The 19,425-nt window shown below is 40.6% G+C and overlaps 2 protein-coding genes across 10 annotated transcripts in view; one reads left to right on the top strand and one right to left on the bottom strand.

The window, feature by feature from the left end:
- LOC133269469 (multidrug resistance-associated protein 1-like) overlaps positions 1 to 8,646 on the top strand; it is a 32,161-nt gene extending 23,515 nt beyond the window's left edge. For 8 of the 9 annotated variants that reach the window (XM_061453800.1, XM_061453798.1, XM_061453797.1 and 5 more), the window contains 8 exons: positions 821 to 1,020; positions 1,816 to 1,942; positions 3,308 to 3,409; positions 4,328 to 4,471; positions 5,124 to 5,282; positions 6,308 to 6,474; positions 7,435 to 7,629; positions 8,117 to 8,646. In XM_061453800.1, coding sequence (XP_061309784.1) covers positions 821 to 1,020; positions 1,816 to 1,942; positions 3,308 to 3,409; positions 4,328 to 4,471; positions 5,124 to 5,282; positions 6,308 to 6,474; positions 7,435 to 7,629; positions 8,117 to 8,228 — 1,206 coding nt within the window. In that variant the 3' untranslated portion in view covers positions 8,229 to 8,646. The remainder of the gene's footprint in view (positions 1 to 820; positions 1,021 to 1,815; positions 1,943 to 3,307; positions 3,410 to 4,327; positions 4,472 to 5,123; positions 5,283 to 6,307; positions 6,475 to 7,434; positions 7,630 to 8,116) is intronic. The other variant, XM_061453805.1, reaches the window with a different exon arrangement.
- Positions 8,647 to 12,726: 4,080 nt separating this feature from the next.
- On the bottom strand, positions 12,727 to 18,174 carry HSPA13 (heat shock protein family A (Hsp70) member 13). The gene is made up of 5 exons (XM_061453796.1): positions 18,127 to 18,174; positions 16,539 to 16,879; positions 15,659 to 15,872; positions 14,898 to 15,065; positions 12,727 to 13,870 (listed from the first exon to the last, which is right to left on the bottom strand). Exons 1-5 carry the CDS (start codon positions 18,149 to 18,151, stop codon positions 13,200 to 13,202), a joined length of 1,419 nt encoding a protein of 472 aa, XP_061309780.1. The 5' UTR covers positions 18,152 to 18,174; the 3' UTR covers positions 12,727 to 13,199.
- Between the last annotated feature and the right edge of the window lie 1,251 nt (positions 18,175 to 19,425).

The raw sequence follows: 19,425 nt of genomic DNA, 5'->3' as shown, positions 1-19,425 counted from the left end.
TCCTTAAAAGGAAATTGAATATATCCTGCAGTGCTTGTGAACTTTTAACAATTTTGTGCTTTCCTCTTTATTAGGAAGATACAATATTGATATAGATTCCACCAAGAAATTTGATGGTTACCTGAAAAAATGGGGTGTATGTTGTAGTGAATGTTTAAAGTTCAAGTAACTGTGAAACAGCAGACATGAAATAGAATGATGCTTAAACTACCTGTGCCATATATTTTATAGTGTGTCAGTTATACTACTGAGAAACCAAAAGTAAAGTTTTAGAAACACTAATTGCTGCATTTCTGTTTCTTGGTGCTAGAAGTATGGTCTGTGATTAAAGACCTTAAAAGATTCTCAAAATAAGAATATAGGGGAAGGAAAAGAGGACCTGGATTCAGTCTCTGCTAAGGAATTTACATTGATACGTTGAAGAAACAAAAGGTGACTTTCATCTGTGAAAGAAGTAGGACATTCTAATTTGAAATGTTATGGAGAAGTGTTAGTTAATTGTTACTTCTTGTGGTATAGCCCATTTTCTATAGAATTTGGAAATAATGTTTTCTTATTTAACCTTGCCACTAATTTATATATTGCAGTTCTAGAAGCATTATGACGTTGGTGTGCCCCAAGAGACAGAGGTTTTTTTTTTTTATACTCTATGCAAACAGCTTTTTTTCTGTGCAGGGACTTCCAACTTCATCATATTCAAAATTCACAGGAGTTACTAGACAGATAACTGGAAATAAATATAGCAAATATTTTAAATAATGTAAAATAAGCTGTAGCAACTTAGAATGTCTGTCTTGTCTGTTTTACACTGTTTTATTAGCGATACTACATAGCAAGTTCACGACAAATTCGACGGCTAGCAGGAGCGTCCCATTCTCCTGTGATTTCCCATTTCAGTGAGACTCTTGTAGGGCGATCAACAATTCGAGCATTTGGCCACCAAGAGAGATTCATTAGAAAAAATAATGATGTTGTATATGAGAACTTGGTTTACTTCTACAACAACGTCATCTCGAACAGGTACTTTACAGGAGTTCTGCATCTGTGACTGAGACCACCTTCTGTAGAATTCCACAACTACCTTTAGTCAGGGAAAACCCACTGAGAAAGAGAAGAGCTATTTATCCAGCACTCTTTGTAATGAGTGCATAGATTATGTATAAACACTAGGATGATTTCTTCTTTATGTACCAAAGGTTTATAGAAAACATGCATATTCTGTTGAGAATATTAAAAAACATCTGATGAGAATATAGTAAAAGAGGGGGGAGGGGGGAAGAAAAAGAAGTTTACCAATACATCGTAAGCATGGCCTGTATGACATTTCAGATTCGTCTTACAAGTTTATGAACAAATCAAACTTGTATTTCAGTGATTCACATGGAAGAAACCTGAGAAGAACCCTCAAGAAGTCTTGAGAGGGGAATCTTTGGTTTAAGGAAAATAAATGCTTTTCCTCTCCTTCCTTTGGGATGCAGTTCAGTTAGAGGCAGAAATGAGCAAGGATATTTCAGTTCTGGTTTTCAGTCATATACCTGAATCTTTTCCGGATAGGAAAAGCAGTATAAAGAGTGAAGGAAGCAATAGCCAGGAGCTGAGACCTGCATTTGGTTTTTAGCAGTGCTACCAGTTCTAGATATATCCCCTGGCCAGTGCATCTGTAAAATGGGAATGATGGCACTTACCTCTTTTGTTAGGGTAAATTGCTAACATACATAATGATCTCAAGTAGTCATTATATTAGCAATATGTTCACTATACTATAAAAAATTTTGTAGGTAATTCACTTTTTTCTTTGCCTTGATTTGCTAACAGGTGGCTATCTGTTAGGCTTGAATTTCTGGGAAATTTAATGGTGTTCTTTGCTGCACTGTTTGTAGTACTGGCTGGAAATACCATGAGTTCTTCTACAGTGGGTTTATCTATATCCTATGCTCTAAATGTAAGTAATAGTACAATTTTTTTGCTGCTCCCACATTGCTTATGAAGAGGAAATAATACATACAATGAAGCTGAGTAGGTGAATGTACGCAGTAGCATCAATGACATTGAATCTCATGGGCAGAACAGAGTTTTCTTTTAAATTCCATTAATTCTGGGAAGCTTCACATTAGTTATTTTCCACTTCTCAATTTAGATGAAATAATAATAATAAAAATGTATTTAAAAATCAGTAGATATGGTTTATTTTTAAGTGTTTTGTTAATCTAAATCAGAAGCTTAGTCATGTACAATTATAGTTCATATTTTAGTCCTTGTTCTCGTTCACTTGTTGAATGTTACGCAGGATTGCTTCCTTAAAGGTTTAATAAAATCATTTACTTTAGCATTTTCCTTGTAAAAGTAATACATGAGAGCCACAGCTGAAATGTGTCTTGAAGTAAACTGTACTGGTAAGTTGCTAGTTAAAATAAATCTTCAGTATTAAGTATACACAAACTAAGCATCCAAATTTCTTTAATCTTATGATGCTTAGGGGTGTAGCAGTATCCAGTTTCTCACTGTAGTAAGTAACTGCTTCAGAAACACAGCTGACAGGTACTCATGAACACACACACACGAAAATATAGACAATTACCTGTCGTGGCATATCCACATCACCCCCAACTGGCAAGAGTTCCATTTTCTATTACTCAGAGAAAGAACAACCTCCTTTATATCAACATTTTTGTGGTGATGGTAGTCATAGGTACTGCAGAGTTTTTTACCTTCATCTGATGTCAAATTGACACCATTCTGTAGTTATATACAGCCTTTCAAAACAGTTGACTCTAAGAATTCATTTGGCTCACTGTTTTCCTATAGGAGTGGAAATATTTAACCACAGAATTGGCTCTGTCTGCAGAAGCATTTCCAGCTCTTGAAGATGAGAAATTTGGCAGACATGATAGACCAAATACATATCTCCATTACAAATTCCTTGTTCTGTATTGCTAGCTTACTTTACCTAGGGAATAGTGCATTAATACCTGCAGTATTAGCCATATATGATTTTCCTTCCAACATCATACTGAGCACTTTCTGTAGATCCTGAAATAGTTTCATATTTCTGGAGCTGTTATATTAGTGAAAATTACAATAGCCATTGGGCAGTCTGAAAGCAGACAAGAAGTGCCCAGAGGAATGCTGAGATCAGTAATTTTCTGACAGTTCATTTGGTGTGCCATCATTTTCTGTATACTTTTTGGCTTCTGTGATTAGGCATGCAGCTTAGGAGATGATTAAATTCAGGGTAAGTTTTGAAATTTATATGCTGTATTTTGGTAGAGTCAAATGTTTATGTTCTATGATGCAACTATTTCCCCAGATAATTCAGAGTCTAAATTTTTGGGTGCGTAAAGCATGTGAAATCGAGACCAATGCAGTTTCAATTGAAAGAATTTGTGAATATGCAAAAATGGATAAAGAGGTAAGCATTCTTCTTGAAATGGAGAGGATTCTTCCTCAATATTTAATTTTTGTGCTTAGAAAATTATCTAGGTTGATTTTAATATTGGTGAGTGGCAATAGGTTATAATTTGTTCTTAAATACTTCCTCTTATTGTTTTATGCTGAGAATAATATGTAGCTTCTTCATTACATTTATAGTCATGCAGTTTTATTCTTACTTTGACCATAAAATTCTTCACATTCTTCTTAGAAGTAGATTTTGTAGTGAGACTAATGCACGTGAACTTTCTACACTATGTGCAACCAAGAGGAGCATTTATTTAAGAGGGCATGAGAGGCCTGTCAGACCCCTAACTCTCCTCTTGTCTGAAGAGACATTTGCTTAAAACTGATTTGCCTTGGTTATTGTGCTTTTCTGAAACTAGTGCCCATGTCAGTCATGGAGGCAGAAGAGCCTTGGTCTGTCTCAGAAACAAGAATCTCTTTTACTTCTTCATTCTCTTTTACACTTCCCTCATGTTTATGTTTCCTGGTCTTTGTTCACATCTTTCTGTTGTCTCCTACTCCACTTCTTAGAACAAAACATATCTCATAAAATATGCTTTTAAATATCTGCAAGATTAGGTATCAGATTAAATTCAGTTCCTGTCAACTGATGGAACAAATACCAAACTATTAGCAACTACTCGGTTAAACTGAGTTCACCTTTTTAAATGAGTGTATACATGTTAAAAACCCCCCAACCCAAACCCAAAACCCCTAAAAAACCCAGCTGGAATGTTTCTGCCCAGTGGTCATGAAAGCAGGTTCTCCTTCCCTTATATTGCATTGGAATTATCATAAACCTTCTGGGACTTTTTATAATTTTCCTAATGTTTTTATTTATTTGTAACACTTTTAGAATCATATACTGAAATACCAATGGTTGTAATTTCAGGGACCGTGGATAACATCAAGAAGACCACCAGTGGGGTGGCCTGATAGAGGAATAATAGAGTTTGTTAACTACAAGGCTCAGTACAGGAAGGATCTTGGTTTAGCCTTGAAGGATGTCTCTTTTCAGACACAGAGTAAAGAGAAGGTACTGTATATAACAGATAAATCAGAGGTATAAAATTCTGGTTTCCAACTTTCTAATTTGAAAAGATTTAACAGGAGGACACTCTATTACTAGACACAGCAAGATGAAGTTGAACAGCAAAGATACTAAGTGGATAAGACATTAAAGAAAAGACAGATGAGAAAACTACTTTCTCCTACTATGCAGAAATACTTTTCCTTGAAAGAAACTGGAATAATGTTTTATGAATTTAACAGTTTTAAGGAAGATACACATTTGAAATTAAATCTCTTGTCTACTGTGATGAATACTTATGTAGAGAAATATGTTTCCAGATCAGTGCTAATTAACTTTGGGTTTGGGCTCAAGGAGCACTAACCGAGACCTAGTTTAGAATCATTGGTTTGAGCTGAGTGCTAGAGAAAAGGGAGGGGAAATGGCAAGAATTCCCACTGAACCAGGCAAAGTCTGTGCAGCTTCTGAAGGAGTGTTCTTGATTGTGAGTCAAGTTCCAAAGTGAGTTTTAAAGTTTTATCAACCTATAGGATTGCATGTTGGTGAAACAAACTGAAGTTTTGAAATGAAAGTTGAAACTGAATTCTCTCATCATTTTTTCATATAGGATGTGTCACATGGAAAGTTACAGTCTTTATCAGGAAGCTTTCTGTTTCAGGTTGGAATTGTTGGAAGAACAGGAGCTGGTAAATCAACACTCACAAATTGCTTGTTTAGGGTTCTAGAGGGATCTGAAGGCAAAATAATTATCGATGGAATCGATATATCAACTATTGGACTCCATGACCTACGTGGAAATCTTAACATTATTCCACAGGTGAGATGTGTTTTAGAGGGACCTTTTTTTTTTAATAACACAGGACACTTTATTTTGGGGGAAAAAATTACACCCCTGAATTCCAAGAGACAGGCTGCCAAGAGACAGAGGCATAAAACTCCAGTAGAAATTTATTGATCTTTGAAACCAGGCTCTGTTATGGCCTGTTGGGTTTTAGAATTGAATTTTTGAGAATCTCAGCTATTGATTAGCCAGTAATCTTCAGTACTGCTGGCAGAATGCTGTCCTGGAAAACGTCACAACTGCATGTTGGCAGTTATATTGGAAGAAGCTTCAAAACAAAGTGACCGCATAGTTTTTATAATGCTTGGTTTAGTTTGACAGGCTTAGCTAGAATAGCTCATGCTACATATGGTATTTGCAAGTGCCACCTGAAGGCAAAAATATTTAAAATAACTCTAATTATGTCTGAAGACTGTAGGGAGTAAAGTCATGTATACACAAATAGTGTAATATGTATTTCGGCTAATCTGCTACAGTCTATCATGTAAAGCCATCCTTGCTTACTTACAGGGCAGGAAACTCAAGATCAGTTCACATATCATTAGGATTGTGTTTGTGCTGGTAGACTGACTTACACTGAAATGCTCTAGGATAAAGTAAAACCTTGAACACAAATTTAGTGGTCACCTGAAGACCTTCTGCATGTTCCCTGAATGCCATTCATAAACCCATTTTTGTGCATGGGTGATGTTAACATCACTTACAAGAAATTTATCTGATGTGTTTCCAAAGGAAGGTCTGGTTTTTTTCCTAGCTTTTCTGGAGCTTTAACCCTGGTAATATTTGCTGTCTGTCTTTAGCATAGACTGTGCTAATATTTAAACAAAAAAAGTTTGGGTCTTTCGAAAAATGAGCTGAATAGAAAAAACATGCATATATTCCTTCAAATCCTTGTCTGCTTTTCCATATTTGTCCCAGTTTGCGATGTTAATGTAAGGACTTTTGGCAGGCTGTTTTAAATTTGTGCTGGAATTGTGCACTTACATTCTGCTATTATTTAGGACCCCATCTTGTTTTCCGGGACACTGCAGTCAAATTTGGATCCACTTGGAAAACACTCTGATCTTGAACTGTGGGAGGTACTGGAACTGTGTCACTTAAAGGATTTTGTCCAGTCACTCCCAAAGAAACTCCTTCATGAGATTTCAGAAGGTGGTGAAAATCTCAGGTACATAAACAAGAAAGTGCTATTGGAGTTATTTTCTTCTACTGTCAATCTATGTTCCTTGCAGAGAATTTCCTTCAGGAAGTATCAGTATAATGACACTTCTGTCCTTCTAAGTAAAATTTTTCTGGTAGTATGTGTTTCTTTGAGGTGGCCAACTGTTCACAACTGTATAAAGACCTCTGACCTGTGCTGTATGGGAAGCCAAGCAAGTAGACTATTTTCAGCTCAAGTATACGAATAGGTGTAAAGGAATGTGTGGGAGGGTGGCAATTCATGCACTTGCTAATTAGAGCAGGATAGACAAGTGCTCATATATTCGTACTTAAAAAAAAAAAAGAAAACAATAAAGCACTGAACATGGAAAGAAGACAAAACTGCAGAGAGCTTAGGCCTTTGCTTTACTTGCTCAGGCAAAGCACCTGATTTTTTTCCTTGTAAAACATTAGCACATAGTTATGCAAGGAGTGTGACACTTGAAATAAAACAAGGGCTCAAAGCTCAAGGAGACAAATGCTGAAGCTTTTTGTTTTGCTGCTATGGGGCAAGTCTTAGATGGAGCTTTCTGAATATCAACTTGAATTTTTTTGGAAGATCATTTTCAGGAGGAAGTTTCTAGAAGGCAAACACCACAGCTAACATATAGGAGTATCCAAACTTTTGCACTGTGTTATTAAAAAGTGGTCTAGTCCTCCATCATCTGGTTTATTCCCATTATAATGTGAATGTGGAAATTGAAGGCAAGACTAGGGTTATGCTCTAAAGTTCAGCCACAGGTGTTCAAGAGTCACAGCTATAATTGGTATGCCGAGCAAGAAGAAATGAAAACTCCCAAAACAAGGTGAACATATTTCACTAGTCTTGTCAGAAGTACAAAACATTGTTAAGCAAGATAGGGGAGAATATCAGCTTTATATTGTTCTCTAATTCCTAACCTGATCTTTTCACATGTATTTTTAATAGTGTTGGGCAGAGACAGCTGGTCTGCCTGGCCCGTGCTTTGCTGCGAAAGACAAAAATCCTGGTCCTAGATGAGGCAACAGCTTCTGTTGACATGGAAACGGACAACTTGGTGCAGTCCACCATCAAAAGAGAGTTTCACAATTGCACAATATTAACTATAGCCCATAGGTTACACACAGTCATGGATTTGGAGAGGTAAGTTTTGGTAAGCCATTTTAAAAATAAATGGCTTCCTGAAAATGTAACTGTTTTCAGACTACTAAAGTTTACACTCCAATATTTTTTACCTTATTGTCTTTGTATCTGTACAATCCAAGGTATCCCAAAAGTCTTGAGCATCAGTATTAACTAAATATCAGTACGTATGTCCCCCTTCTAATTACAAAGTTAATATCTTTACTGCTAAGGTACAGGCATAAACTACTGTTAAGACCACTTAATTGTATAGAGTATGTATGAACTACAGCACTTCTACCAATTAAGCAAAAATGCCTCTTTCAAAAGTTTTTGTTTGTTTTCTTTAATATAGGAGTTCCTAGCTTTAGAAACCAATGAATTACGTAGGGCAATGGTAATTCTTCTAAGAGTTCCCATTATCCAGAAATACCTGTATTTGGATTGTAAAATATAGTTGAAGAGCTGATTTTTCTTCTCCTGTAATCTTTCTGGTTTTGCATTGTAGAGTGCTTGTTCTGGACACTGGAAGGATTCTAGAATATGATACACCACATAATTTGTTACAACAGAAAGGTGCCTTTTCTGAAATGGTTGCAGAGGCTGGGATAAGAAGATAAAGAAAACTAAGGAGTTAATACTCAATGAAGACAAGAATTCCTTACTCCAGTAAACACTGGAGGGGTATCTGGCATTCCACATATCTATGGAGTATTTTATATTCCATTTCAAATGACTAGCTTGCTCAAAAGCTCCTCACAGCATTGCTTTTTACTACAACTACAATCTGTATATATTGGTCAGGTTTCTTAAAATCTTTTCTGATTTTATGCAAATCACTTATTTTGATCATATTGGCACTGGAACAACAGAATGAAGCAGTAATTTTCATGGCATATTTTAACTGTTGCACTAGTAAATGCAAACTGAAAAATCTTGTTGTTCACACACTGTTTTTAATTAAAAATAATATTTCGTTAAGTTGCTCTGACATTGTGCCCATTTACTTCTTAATTATGATTGCAAATTCATTAAGACCCCGAGATTGTGTATTCTGTGGATATATAGGCAGATGTCTCTTGGTGCTGATTTTTAGAACATGCATATTTGCATATGTACTTGGGTAATTCTTGAGGCAATAAACTTGACACATTGGATTAGATTAACTTGCTTTTTGACCTTATGATTTCTGAATAACTGCAAAAATATTCCATATAACTGAAACCCACATCTACCGTATCTGAGCATTACAATATCACATTGTGACACGGAAAAATTGTGTCAGGTGCAGCTATCTCCTTGCTAGTAGGTTTTATGCAAACCTCAGTACTAATTCAGCAGCAGAACAGGTTATGTACATGTACTAAAAGTGTCAGGTGAACATGCCTGTGCTTCTCTAGGCCACATAAGTATTAATTATCATTTTTATTACAGTCCTTGTAACTCTTCAAATTTAATACCTACTGAATCACTGCAGCCTTAGCTTAAGAAAAGATCCCCAGCCACTGCTTTAAAAATGTAGAAAAAATCCACAAGGTACATGAATATAGTTTAGGCTCCAGCCCCGTTAAATTACTTTAATCTTGACACCTGGTTACTATCTAGTAGGATCTTAATTTTTTGCCTGATAGCAAGCAAGCCATATCTGCTGTTTTAGAAAGGTGGTGAGAAGCAATGGGGGCTCTCTGAAGAAAGTTCCTCAAAGATGTGATTCTACTACAGTGAAGGTAAGTGATTCTCTATCCTCTTCTGAAGGTAAAAAAGAAAACCTGTCTTCCTACGTTACACAGTACCATCATCACAGAATACTATTGGCTGCAAAACACAACTAAATATACTATCACTTACACAAAACAAAATGATTTTAGATTAGGAACAGCCCTGCCCAAGTAACTATTACCTTCAGAAAGTCCTGGAGAGACTAGTGTGAGAGACTCTTTCTCAGGAGAGAGAGCAGCTTTCTGCTTTTCACCTTCGCTTTCTTCTTCTTTTCCCCAAGTGAGGCCATCAGTACCTTCAGAGCACGCACCTTGCCTCCTGCTGTCTCCTCCAAACAGCAATTCTGCATTTTGAGTTAAGGTTCCAGTTTCATCCTGTGGGGCTATTCACAGACACCTACCGCCTGTGACTGCTCCATATGGGCCAGTAACTGCCAAGATCCCCGAGGAGGTGCTTGGGCTGTGCTCAGAGGGCCTCTGACAGGGCAGGAGAGCTTCATTTGGCTGGAGATAATACAAGGGACACAACTGTTCATCCCTTTGAGGAGCTACTGGTTGGCCTCCTTTTTCAGGCAGGTTGCTTGGGTTAGGGAAAGGAAGAGTGGGGCAGCCAGAGTGTCAAGGGCAGAGTCTAACAATGAGGCTTAGGACACCCTGACTCTTCACAGGAAGAAGCGTGAAGCAGATCTGATCTTCAACTTTCTCCCCACCGCGTTCAAAAATAACACAGGCAGCATCTTTTCAGGTGTTCCCTCCCTCGGCCCTGCTTCTAGCCTTTGCTCTTCACTTTCCTGGCAGTATCACAGGAGAAACTGGACAGCTGAGGGGAAACCCTTTTTTCCCTGCGGGAATACACACATTTCCGCATTTTGCAGCCATAGTTGATGTCCTTGTACTAACCTGCTCTTTTCTTCTCAGTTCTGTTCCCCCACCCCAAACCGCAGCTTGAGGAGAAAGGGTTTTTTTCCCTTCATACCCCAGTTCCTCCCAGCTGTGTGTGCCATGTCCCAGGGAAGATCTGTCAGTCCAGCAACACCTTGATAACCTGAGGGATTATGACCTCATTCTCTACCAGCGCTGTTACAGAAACTGAAACAAAGATACAGCCAAGGGACAGAAACTGCTTTTATTAAAAACATTCTAAAAGGTTATTTATAAAATGCATTTCATCATCTGCATTGGAACATACTATTGGTTAGGCATCTTGGACTTCCGTAATTTCAACTTGCAAAAAAAGCTTTAGCTATATAAATTTGTTGCATACCTACCACCACAGGCAACCATACTCAGATTTTGAGGATTGTAGAAAGATTTCAGCCTTCAAATATCAGTTTCTTTAAAGAGAGAGGCTAAGCAGTACACTTGCATACCTGGAAACAGCAACTTACTAGAGTGGAGTCACCTTTAAAATTCAGTGTGCCAAAGTAGAGTATTAACCCCAAAAGCTACAAAATAAATAACTTGACTGCAGGGTTCAGGAAAGTTATTTAATAAATAAAGATGCATTGTGAGAGACCCAATGTACAGTAACTTCTCTATTAAAAATCCCCGACATTTGTACAGAAAACTGAATAAATACCCTTTTGTGAATTTAATTTTTTTAACAAGTAAACAACATGCCCTTCCCTTCTGACTCCCAAATCAACACTGAAAGGGATTTAACTCCTCCAGACTGAAGGAGCGTGTGAAAGAAAAAATCCCCCACTTCATTTATTTGCACTGAGTGTAACAGTTTAAAAAGTGTCTCCCGCTCCTACCTCCCTTGTCCCAGAATTGCAGAAAGATTTTAATAATTTCACTGTGATGTGCTTCTGTTTTTACACAGGTCTGCTCATTTTACACACTGCATTCAAAAAAAATGAAGACTGAAGGCCTACTGTAACTCCAGCAGACTTTGGGATGAATTTACAGCAGAGCAAAAGGCCACAGGGATTCCAAAGACACTGGAATATGTGTTGAATCCAACACACACATTTGTATCTGCAAAACAAAGGCCCCAAATAGTAACTGCTTACAAGAACCATATTGTATTTTGCCATTCATCCAGGATTTCACTGAAGAGGCACTTCTTTCACTGAAAGAGTTTTAGATACTGGAGGTTCCATACAGACGTAGACAGGGTCGCTTTGAAAGAGGTGCAAAGGAAAAAAAATCCTCAAATGAGAAAAAAAATAAAAAAATCACTGTGGTTTCAACTCAGGGAAATGAAAATGGATGTTAGCAGCGTTTTGGGAACCCTCTGTGAAGCGAAACAATGCTGATGGAATGGTTGTGTGCAACTGTGATTCAATTTAAGAGGTTTTTAATTAGATTACTTCAAAGACATGTTTAGATAATACCTATGCAAACAGGTATATTTGATTTATGGCAGTGAGATAAATAAGACCTGCTGCCAAGAGAATAACTAACCTATTTTAATATAGTTATATGTTAAACAATAAATCTAAGCCCCGCACTTTATCTTGGCAAGTTTAATACAAAAAAAATTATTCTGCAGACTACAAGATGTTTAGAACCACCTGTTTACTAGAGCTTTCCTGATGAAGTCTGGGTTCGTTTCCAAGCTGAATGATGTGTTTTCATTGTAGAAACTTCTACACAGATAGAATAATTCAACTGGCCATTAAGTATTGATTTAACCCTCCAAAGAAAACTGCCACCGTTTGTTTTTCATATCATTATTTTCTTCTCATGCATCTGCTAGATAGCTGGTAGCAAACCATTTACCTAAAATGAAGTCCTAAAAAGCGCTACCTCAAATCCCAAGTTACACACCTTGCTTCCTTCCCAAAAGAACAGCTGCAGTCTCTGATCTATGTTCAGAGTAGAGTGGGATTCCAAAACAATTTAAACCAGAGATAAAAGCTATAAAGTGTGAAATAGTTGGGTGAATTGTCATTTACTAGGACTACAGGAACTAGACTTCATCAGACAATCCATCCCTTCTGCCCCACACCCGCTCCCCAAGGACCGTACAGCTTGGGGTACTCCAGGGGAAAGATCTCAAGCGCTTGTAGATGTGTAACAATGAAATTTGTGTTGGTCAAATTCAAGGGCAGATACTCAGCTGTGGCTTTAATATACATAAAATTACTGCAGTTTTCAAATCGGGCAGGGGGAGGTATATGTAGCTGGCAATACGCCCTTGTTCTCTGGGGAGAACATCAGTGGTACAACAGTAGAACCAGTATGACAATCATCAAAACCAGATCTAAAGTAAGCCCTTGCTTACACTACAGTAGCAAGGGCACAGGTTTTAATACAGTTTGGCTGAAACATGAGATAATTTGCCATACAGCCTCAGCAATACCATTACGCTGTTATGAACAGCAGAAGAATCAAGTGAATGCCTAAGTTTCATTCAAGCTGCAACATGCCTTTTAGAAAGGTGCTTAAAAGCTCAAATGACTCAATTTAATAAATAAATTTAAGCTGAACACTGCTAGTGCTGTGTGCATTAACACTGCTTCACATTCTTTCAAAGTAAATATATTGGACCTGGGAATACCTACAGTACCATAACCACGCTATCTGTCACCTTGGCCACACTCCCTTTTTATTTTAAAACATACACCTCTACAGGACTTGCTAAGAAAATTTAGCAATAAAACATATGTGTGTCACCATTGGCATTTTCATTTCATCCAATATCCAATCTACAGACAGACAGAACACATTAGAACTTCAGAAACCAGTCGTACCTTTGAAAGAACATCTAGCTTTAACACAGTTTGGTGTCCAGGGACACCTAACTGCAACAGATAAAAACTGATACAATACGGCTAAGATTAGGCTCCATCACCAGTCAGATAAGTAGGCACCATCAGAGTACCCTTTTGGAGAGGTGGGATGCAATAAGGCAAGAGTTTCTTTTCAGTTAAAATTAGTCTTCCGTAAATGCTTATTAGGAATTTCTATAGCGCTGACTTGAAGAGGCCAGGACCCACCAACAATTCCTGCTTGGATAGCTACTCCCGTTACAACTGCTAGGTCAGGATCTACAGAGGTGTTAGGCTCCTTTCCAAAGAAATCCTGAATAACTTTGCGTATCTGAGGTATCCGGGTGGAGCCTCCCACTAACACAATTTCATCCACTTCTGCTTTCTGGAGGTGGCCGTCCTTCAACACTTGTTCAATGGGCACAAGAATCTTCTCGAAGAGGTCCTCATTTAATGTCTCAAACAGCTTCCTAGAGATTTCTGTTTCAAACACAACTTTCATAAAGTTGTTCTCTACTTTTGAGGTGTCTCCAGGATTTTTCAAGTCTCCTGTTTTTTGTGAAGGCTCGTCTTTCACCACATTGTTTGGTTTTACCTCACTATCTGGAAGTTCTTTTGTAGGCTTCCTTTCTGGCATGGTCAACAACACCCTTAGCGTAGCTGTCTCATGAACAGTTAGATTTAACTTAACTGCTTCCACAGCCTGTCTGAGGCGATGTATTTCTTCTTTTCTTGTTGGCAGGGAGCCATACGTTTGATGGAGCTGATTGTATAAATACAGCATCAACCTCTGATTAAAATCCTGTCCTCCAAGTTTGTTGTTACCTGAAACATCAGAATAAAAGGCATCAGACACATCACTCTCAAAAGCTTCAGAAAGCAGTACACATCTTTTCATTTACTGGGAGATGGTGGTTGAGGGCCAGAACAATGACAGTAGGACCATAAGCATAGTGCAAGAGCAAACAGAGCTGTGAAAATAAATTTCATTAACTGTCCACTGAAAAACATGAGATAGGTAGTAATTTCCAGATTTTTATTTAGCAACAATTACAGAATCTACTCCCCTGAATGGTTTTCCCTTGGAACTGCTCTGCTACACTCTAACAGGAAAAAGCCATGGCTGTGAACTCAGAGGTATTTCTGAAGAAGAAACCATGTAATGACAAATTTCGAGCCAGAACCCTGTGATTGAAGTGCAATCTCTCACAGCAAATTGTTTTTCCAGCTAATTTCCCCCTCTGCCTGGAATGAGTTTTTCTCTTAGCACTTTCACAGTAGGGCTTTATCAGGATTATTGTCCTACCAGTTTCAAGTTATTCAACATCTTCATGCACGTGAAAAAACACATGCCACTGAAGTATATGTATATACCCCTGCCTAAAGCAGGAGAATATACATAACCAGTTCCTACTGAAAGGATACTCTTGCACCATGTTTCCAAAACCTTTTAAAACAATTGCTTTCCATTCAACAGAGCTAAAAAGAAATGACCTGCAGACTTTCACTCATGTTGAACAATATTCTCAAAGCTTTCACCATTTGGTTTTTTTTTTTTTTTTTGACTGAAAACAGGAATTCACTTAGTGGGTCTCTGTCTAAATGAAGCTGCTGAATTATGTCGTGCTGTTCACTCCTACTGGACTGAGCAGTAGCTCATATCAAAACTGAAGGCAACACAAGCAGTTAGCACTGCAGTCACAAACCTAATTGTGCATGAAAGGCAGCCGAGAACACATTCAGAGAACACTTTGCAACAAGGCTGGTACATTTTAAAAGCCCCTATAACGTGACTTTAGGTGCACCTTTTATTTTGCCCCCGCTCCCTGAGGAAGTAAAGAGTTTTTCTCACCTGCCATGGCTCGTGTGAGGAACATCCCTCCCTGCTTGTTCAACAGAGACACATCCAAAGTTCCTCCACCCAAATCCACCACCAGAACGTTAAACACATCAGCATTGTGGAGTCCATAAGCCATAGCTGCAGCTGTGGGTTCATTGATGACTCGCAAAATTTTTAGCCCTGCAAAGAGCAAAGATACCAAGCAAGAATCAGGTATATATCTGTGAAAAGTGCAGTTCTCCCATCATAATGACATTTACCATAAGCTGGTTGGTTGATTTTTTTTAGCAAATTTACCTCAAGTAAAATGTCAGATCTAAAGGAAATAGTTTTCTAAGCAGTAATACTCAATGAACTCTTTTCCATACTCAAGCCTGAAGCATCAGGGTGAAGTCATGAACCATGATTTGCCAAAACACAGTTCTTCTATAGAAATCTTGCTAAGGAGACTGACATGTTCTATTTCTGTTTAAATTACTGTCAGCGGGTGCTCTGGACCAACTCCCTATTTGAAGATTGCCAAAAAGATTATTTTCCCTGAAGCAAAACTTACTTCTTCTAGCTACCTACACCTGCATTAGTTCGCTGCACCTGTTGGTACCCAGGAGTTCTTTGCTGCTCCTCGCAACTAGTAATGGTCTGCAAAAACCAAGTATCGCTTCTGAGCCCCTCCATCACTGATTTGCTGTGCCTATACCCTCCCCAAAGACTTTACTGTTGGAGAAACAGACCTTAAGATTTCCTAGAAAAACACTAGGATAAGGATGCACCACCTGCAATATTAGCTGCCTTAATGGTAGAATTCCGTTGCCTTTCATCAAACTCTGCTGGCACAGAGATGACTGCCTTCGAAACAGGCATGCCAATATAGTCTTCCGCCATTCTCTTCAATTTCAGCAGTAGCTGCGAGCCAATATACTCTGGAGTGATGTGAAAGGTTTCATTAGTTGTCAAAGAAAACTCAGCAGATCCATTGTTGTTGAAAATCTAGGAGGAAAAAGCAACACGACCCACATGTAAGTAGCTGCCTTCTTATGCTTTCCCACCCTACTCCCACCAAATGTTTCATTTGCATATAGTCTGTGTATTCTGGAAAAATATAAATGTGCTTTTCCACTTCCTGTGTCACTTCTATTCCTTGACTATGAGTACTATGCAAAATGTGACTTAAGGGATCCAAGTATACCCAAAGTAGTGACGCTCTCTGTGCCCATGTAAGACACATTAGAAAACAAGAAGTTAAAACCTAGCAACTGTGTGAAAGCTTCAACATTCCATTCAAAGATAAAAGTAACGCTTTTTAATCATTAGACTTTTCATTTTAGACTATGAGGGGAGCTGAAGTTTCAGCAGCTTCACAGTAAGAATTTCAAGTTGAAATTTATCCTTTAAGAAAATGGGCTGGAAGGTTACCCAGACACAGATTTCACGGCAGAGGAACGGGTCCTCTGGAAAATCACTATCAGCTGTCATGCAGAAGTATACTGCTTCTACAACCGTTTCCTCCTCCCCTCTATGGATATCTTTTATGGTCTTCAGACATAATAAGATTCAGCCAAATGACTCGAGGTTAGACAAGCTAGTTACTTACTACATGTTTTAAGCATCCCATAGCTTACGGTTTGGAGAGAACTGAAGGAGAAGGCTACTCACCTTAAAGGGATACCTACTACTTTCACTTTTCAGTTCCTCTGAACTGAAGATTTTCCCAATGAATCTTTTTGCATCATATATGGTGTTCTGAGGGTTTGAGTCAGCCAGTTCTAGGCCATCGTATCCTACATAGACGCCTCTGTCTGTGAAAGAGACTATACTTGGAATGCTGTTGTGCCCATTTTCATCTGCAATAACCTTCACCAGCCCTGTTCCAGGAAGAAACACACCAACAGAGCAGTAAGTTGTGCCAAGATCAATCCCGATTACTTTTGGTGCAGGCATTGGTAAGTATTGCTGTGCTAGGTAGCCAGCTAACAGGAGAGCCAAAACAGCTGAACCTGAAACACAGTTTTAAAAAACAGGGTTAGAGTAGCTACTGCTGCAAACTTAAACTTACAAGCCAGTGAATAGTAACACTTATTTAATACATAACAGTATTATGCATTACACTTCATGTGGCTTTATTTCATGCCCTTAAGCCTGTTCAGCTACTCAATTACTTTCCAGTTTCCTTAAAGGTCACCAGCAAATTCAGGTCTCTTAATCCAAAAAAAGAGGTTAGAAGAGTCAAATGTCTCAGCCATTAAATGCTACAGTGACTTTTAAAGCCCAAGAGGTACAGCAAAATCGACAATATCACCACCCTGCAGTAATTCTTTTTCTCTGTTCAAGGTACTTCAGAAATAGGCTAATTAGTATTTGAAGAGGAACTGCCTATGAGTGACCCCTCCCTAAGGGACATCTAGTTAATGAGGCTGCACAAAATCACAGTGAAATGACAAACTCCCAACCCAAACATCTCCTCCAGCTTCAACAGAAGTCTAAACATAAGGAGATGCAAACCCATACCAACTCCTCCTGGTTCTGTCATAGCCCCCAGAGAGTACCTTCCCACATCTCTGAATCTTCTCTATGCCTTGAAATCAAGGGGTAGTTTAAGTGTGAAATACATTGCTTTTAAAATCTTAGTTTACATATATTCAACTGACAAAGCAAGAAACCGGAAAACCTAATAACGCCTCAGCAAAGGGGAAGGGGGGGGGGGGGGAAGAGAGAGGGGGAAACTCCAATAAACAAACAAAATCTCAAGAAGACCTCTAAACAGCTGAAGTTTCGAGCAGTGGATAAGCCCTGTTCCCCAGCAGGGTAGGGCGGGCACAGCTGTACGCAGACCAGTGACAAAAGAAGAGTTTACATTCAGCCGCCAATTTCGCAAGACCTTTCTTCGCAATCCGGCGCTGAGCGCCTAGGCCCTCCCAACAGGGCGACACTCCGCGCCGGCCGCAGGGAACCCCCCGCACGGCTCCGCACGGCTCCGGCAGCCCCACCAAGCCTCGCGGTGGGAGTCAGCGGCCTCCGCAAAGGCCCCAGCCCCGGCCCCAGCCCCGGCCCCAGCCCCGGCCCCAGCCCCAGCCCCAGCCCCAGCCCCGGCCCCGGCCCCGGTGACGGGACGTGCCTGAGCCCCGCCAAGCGGGCGCCACCACGGGTGCAGCAGGAGCCAGCAGCGTTCCGCCGCCGCTCACCTCACCCCCTGGCACCATCCCCTCAGCCGCCCAGGCGCGGACAGGCCCCCGGCCCTGCTCACCCAGCACCGCCATCTGCCCAGCCATCGCTGCCAGCCGGCCCCGCGAGCACCGCCTACCCCGACTGCTGACGACTCCTTCCGGGGGGCGGGGCGGGGCAGGACCGCTGTACGCGCGTTCCACCCGTCCTACCCAAGCTGGAGTACTGTAGTGGAGCGGAAAACCACAACTCCCAGAGGGCAGAGCGGCACGGCCGTTTCCGGCTGACCAGCCAATGGGCTGAGAGAAAGGTCATCCAGGTAGTGAGAGGCTCTGGGTCATGCCTCCCGGAGCGACGGCTGCTGGGAGTGGTAGTTGTGTTGGCGGCCATGGCTGTGGAGGGCCCTCCGCGGTGCCCGGGGCGGTAAGGACCGGCAGCCGCTTCCCTCCCGCCACAGCTCCCCCATCCCCTGGGCACGGGCGGGCAGCACGCAGCGGTGCTGGCAGCAGGGACGCTTCCTTTCCCAGCCAGCAGGCAGGCTCCTGCCTGCGTGAGGCGTTAGAGACCGTAGATGTGGCACTGCCAAGTCAGCACACAGTAACGCTGTTAAGCATTTAAAAGCAATTATCGCGATTATTGATTATTCTTTATCATTATTGCTGGCACCCAGTAATAATGATAAAAACACTCGGAAACACTCAGCGTTTGAAAGCCTTCCGCCGAGGCGGCAGCTGCCCTCACAGCCCCGGCGCTGGCGTTCATGGGAGAGCCACCGCTGCCGCACAACACAGCGGGGGCTGCTGCCGGCCGGGCAGTCTGTAGGCGCGCCGGCTGCTGAGGGGAACGGCCTTTGCCCTGGACGAGGAAAGCCCCTGCTCAGGGACCTGACCTGCCGTTTGCTGCCAGCGCCGGTCGTGGCGCCAAGACCGAGACCTCCCGGCACCGGGGAAGGGGCTTTGATCCAACACGGCGTTAAGCTGGAGCAGAGGGTTTGTGTTTCATCTGCTCTGTGATGCTGTCTCCAGAGAGAGCGGCTGGGTCTCCTGCGCTGAGGCTGCACATTCCCTTTTAAACACACTTAATCTCCTCTCCCTGAAGTGCTCTAATGAGTTTTGCAATTTATCAGCGTTCTTTCAATGCTACGGTTCAACAGCGAGACAGCCACGGCAGCTCTTTATCAGTGGTGAGGGGAGAGTTCCTTCTTGCCCGCCTGACATTTAGACAAGGAGAACACAGATGAAACTAGACCCTTGAATACGTAGACTTCCTCCTCGACGAGCACACTTACCTAGCCCAGGAAATACAGCAGAAAGTACAGCGTGGGTTGCTTCTTGTCAGCTCTCCCTCTGCTAACCTCTGCTCTCATAAGGAGGAGCAGATT

Source organism: Pezoporus flaviventris, unplaced genomic scaffold (assembly GCF_033815535.1).
Source record: "Pezoporus flaviventris isolate CSIRO_AGI_PZ_B2104156 unplaced genomic scaffold, CSIRO_AGI_Pfla_v1 ptg000015l, whole genome shotgun sequence".
Taxonomy (NCBI): domain Eukaryota; kingdom Metazoa; phylum Chordata; class Aves; order Psittaciformes; family Psittacidae; genus Pezoporus; species Pezoporus flaviventris.
Note: the sequence above shows the minus strand (reverse complement) of the source record. Positions and strands in the feature narration are given on the sequence as shown.

What these genes read in the sequence shown, in the direction of transcription:
- HSPA13 (XM_061453796.1), bottom strand. Translation starts at nt 18,151, where the DNA reads ATGGCTGGGCAGATGGCGGTGCTGG. An exon ending in TGGGCAGATGGCGGTGCTGG is followed by an intron (nt 16,880 to 18,126) that starts GTGAGCAGGGCC and finishes ACTGTGTTTCAG; the next exon opens with GTTCAGCTGTTTTGGCTCTC. An exon ending in GTAGTAGGTATCCCTTTAAG is followed by an intron (nt 15,873 to 16,538) that starts GTGAGTAGCCTT and finishes TTTTCCTCCTAG; the next exon opens with ATTTTCAACAACAATGGATC.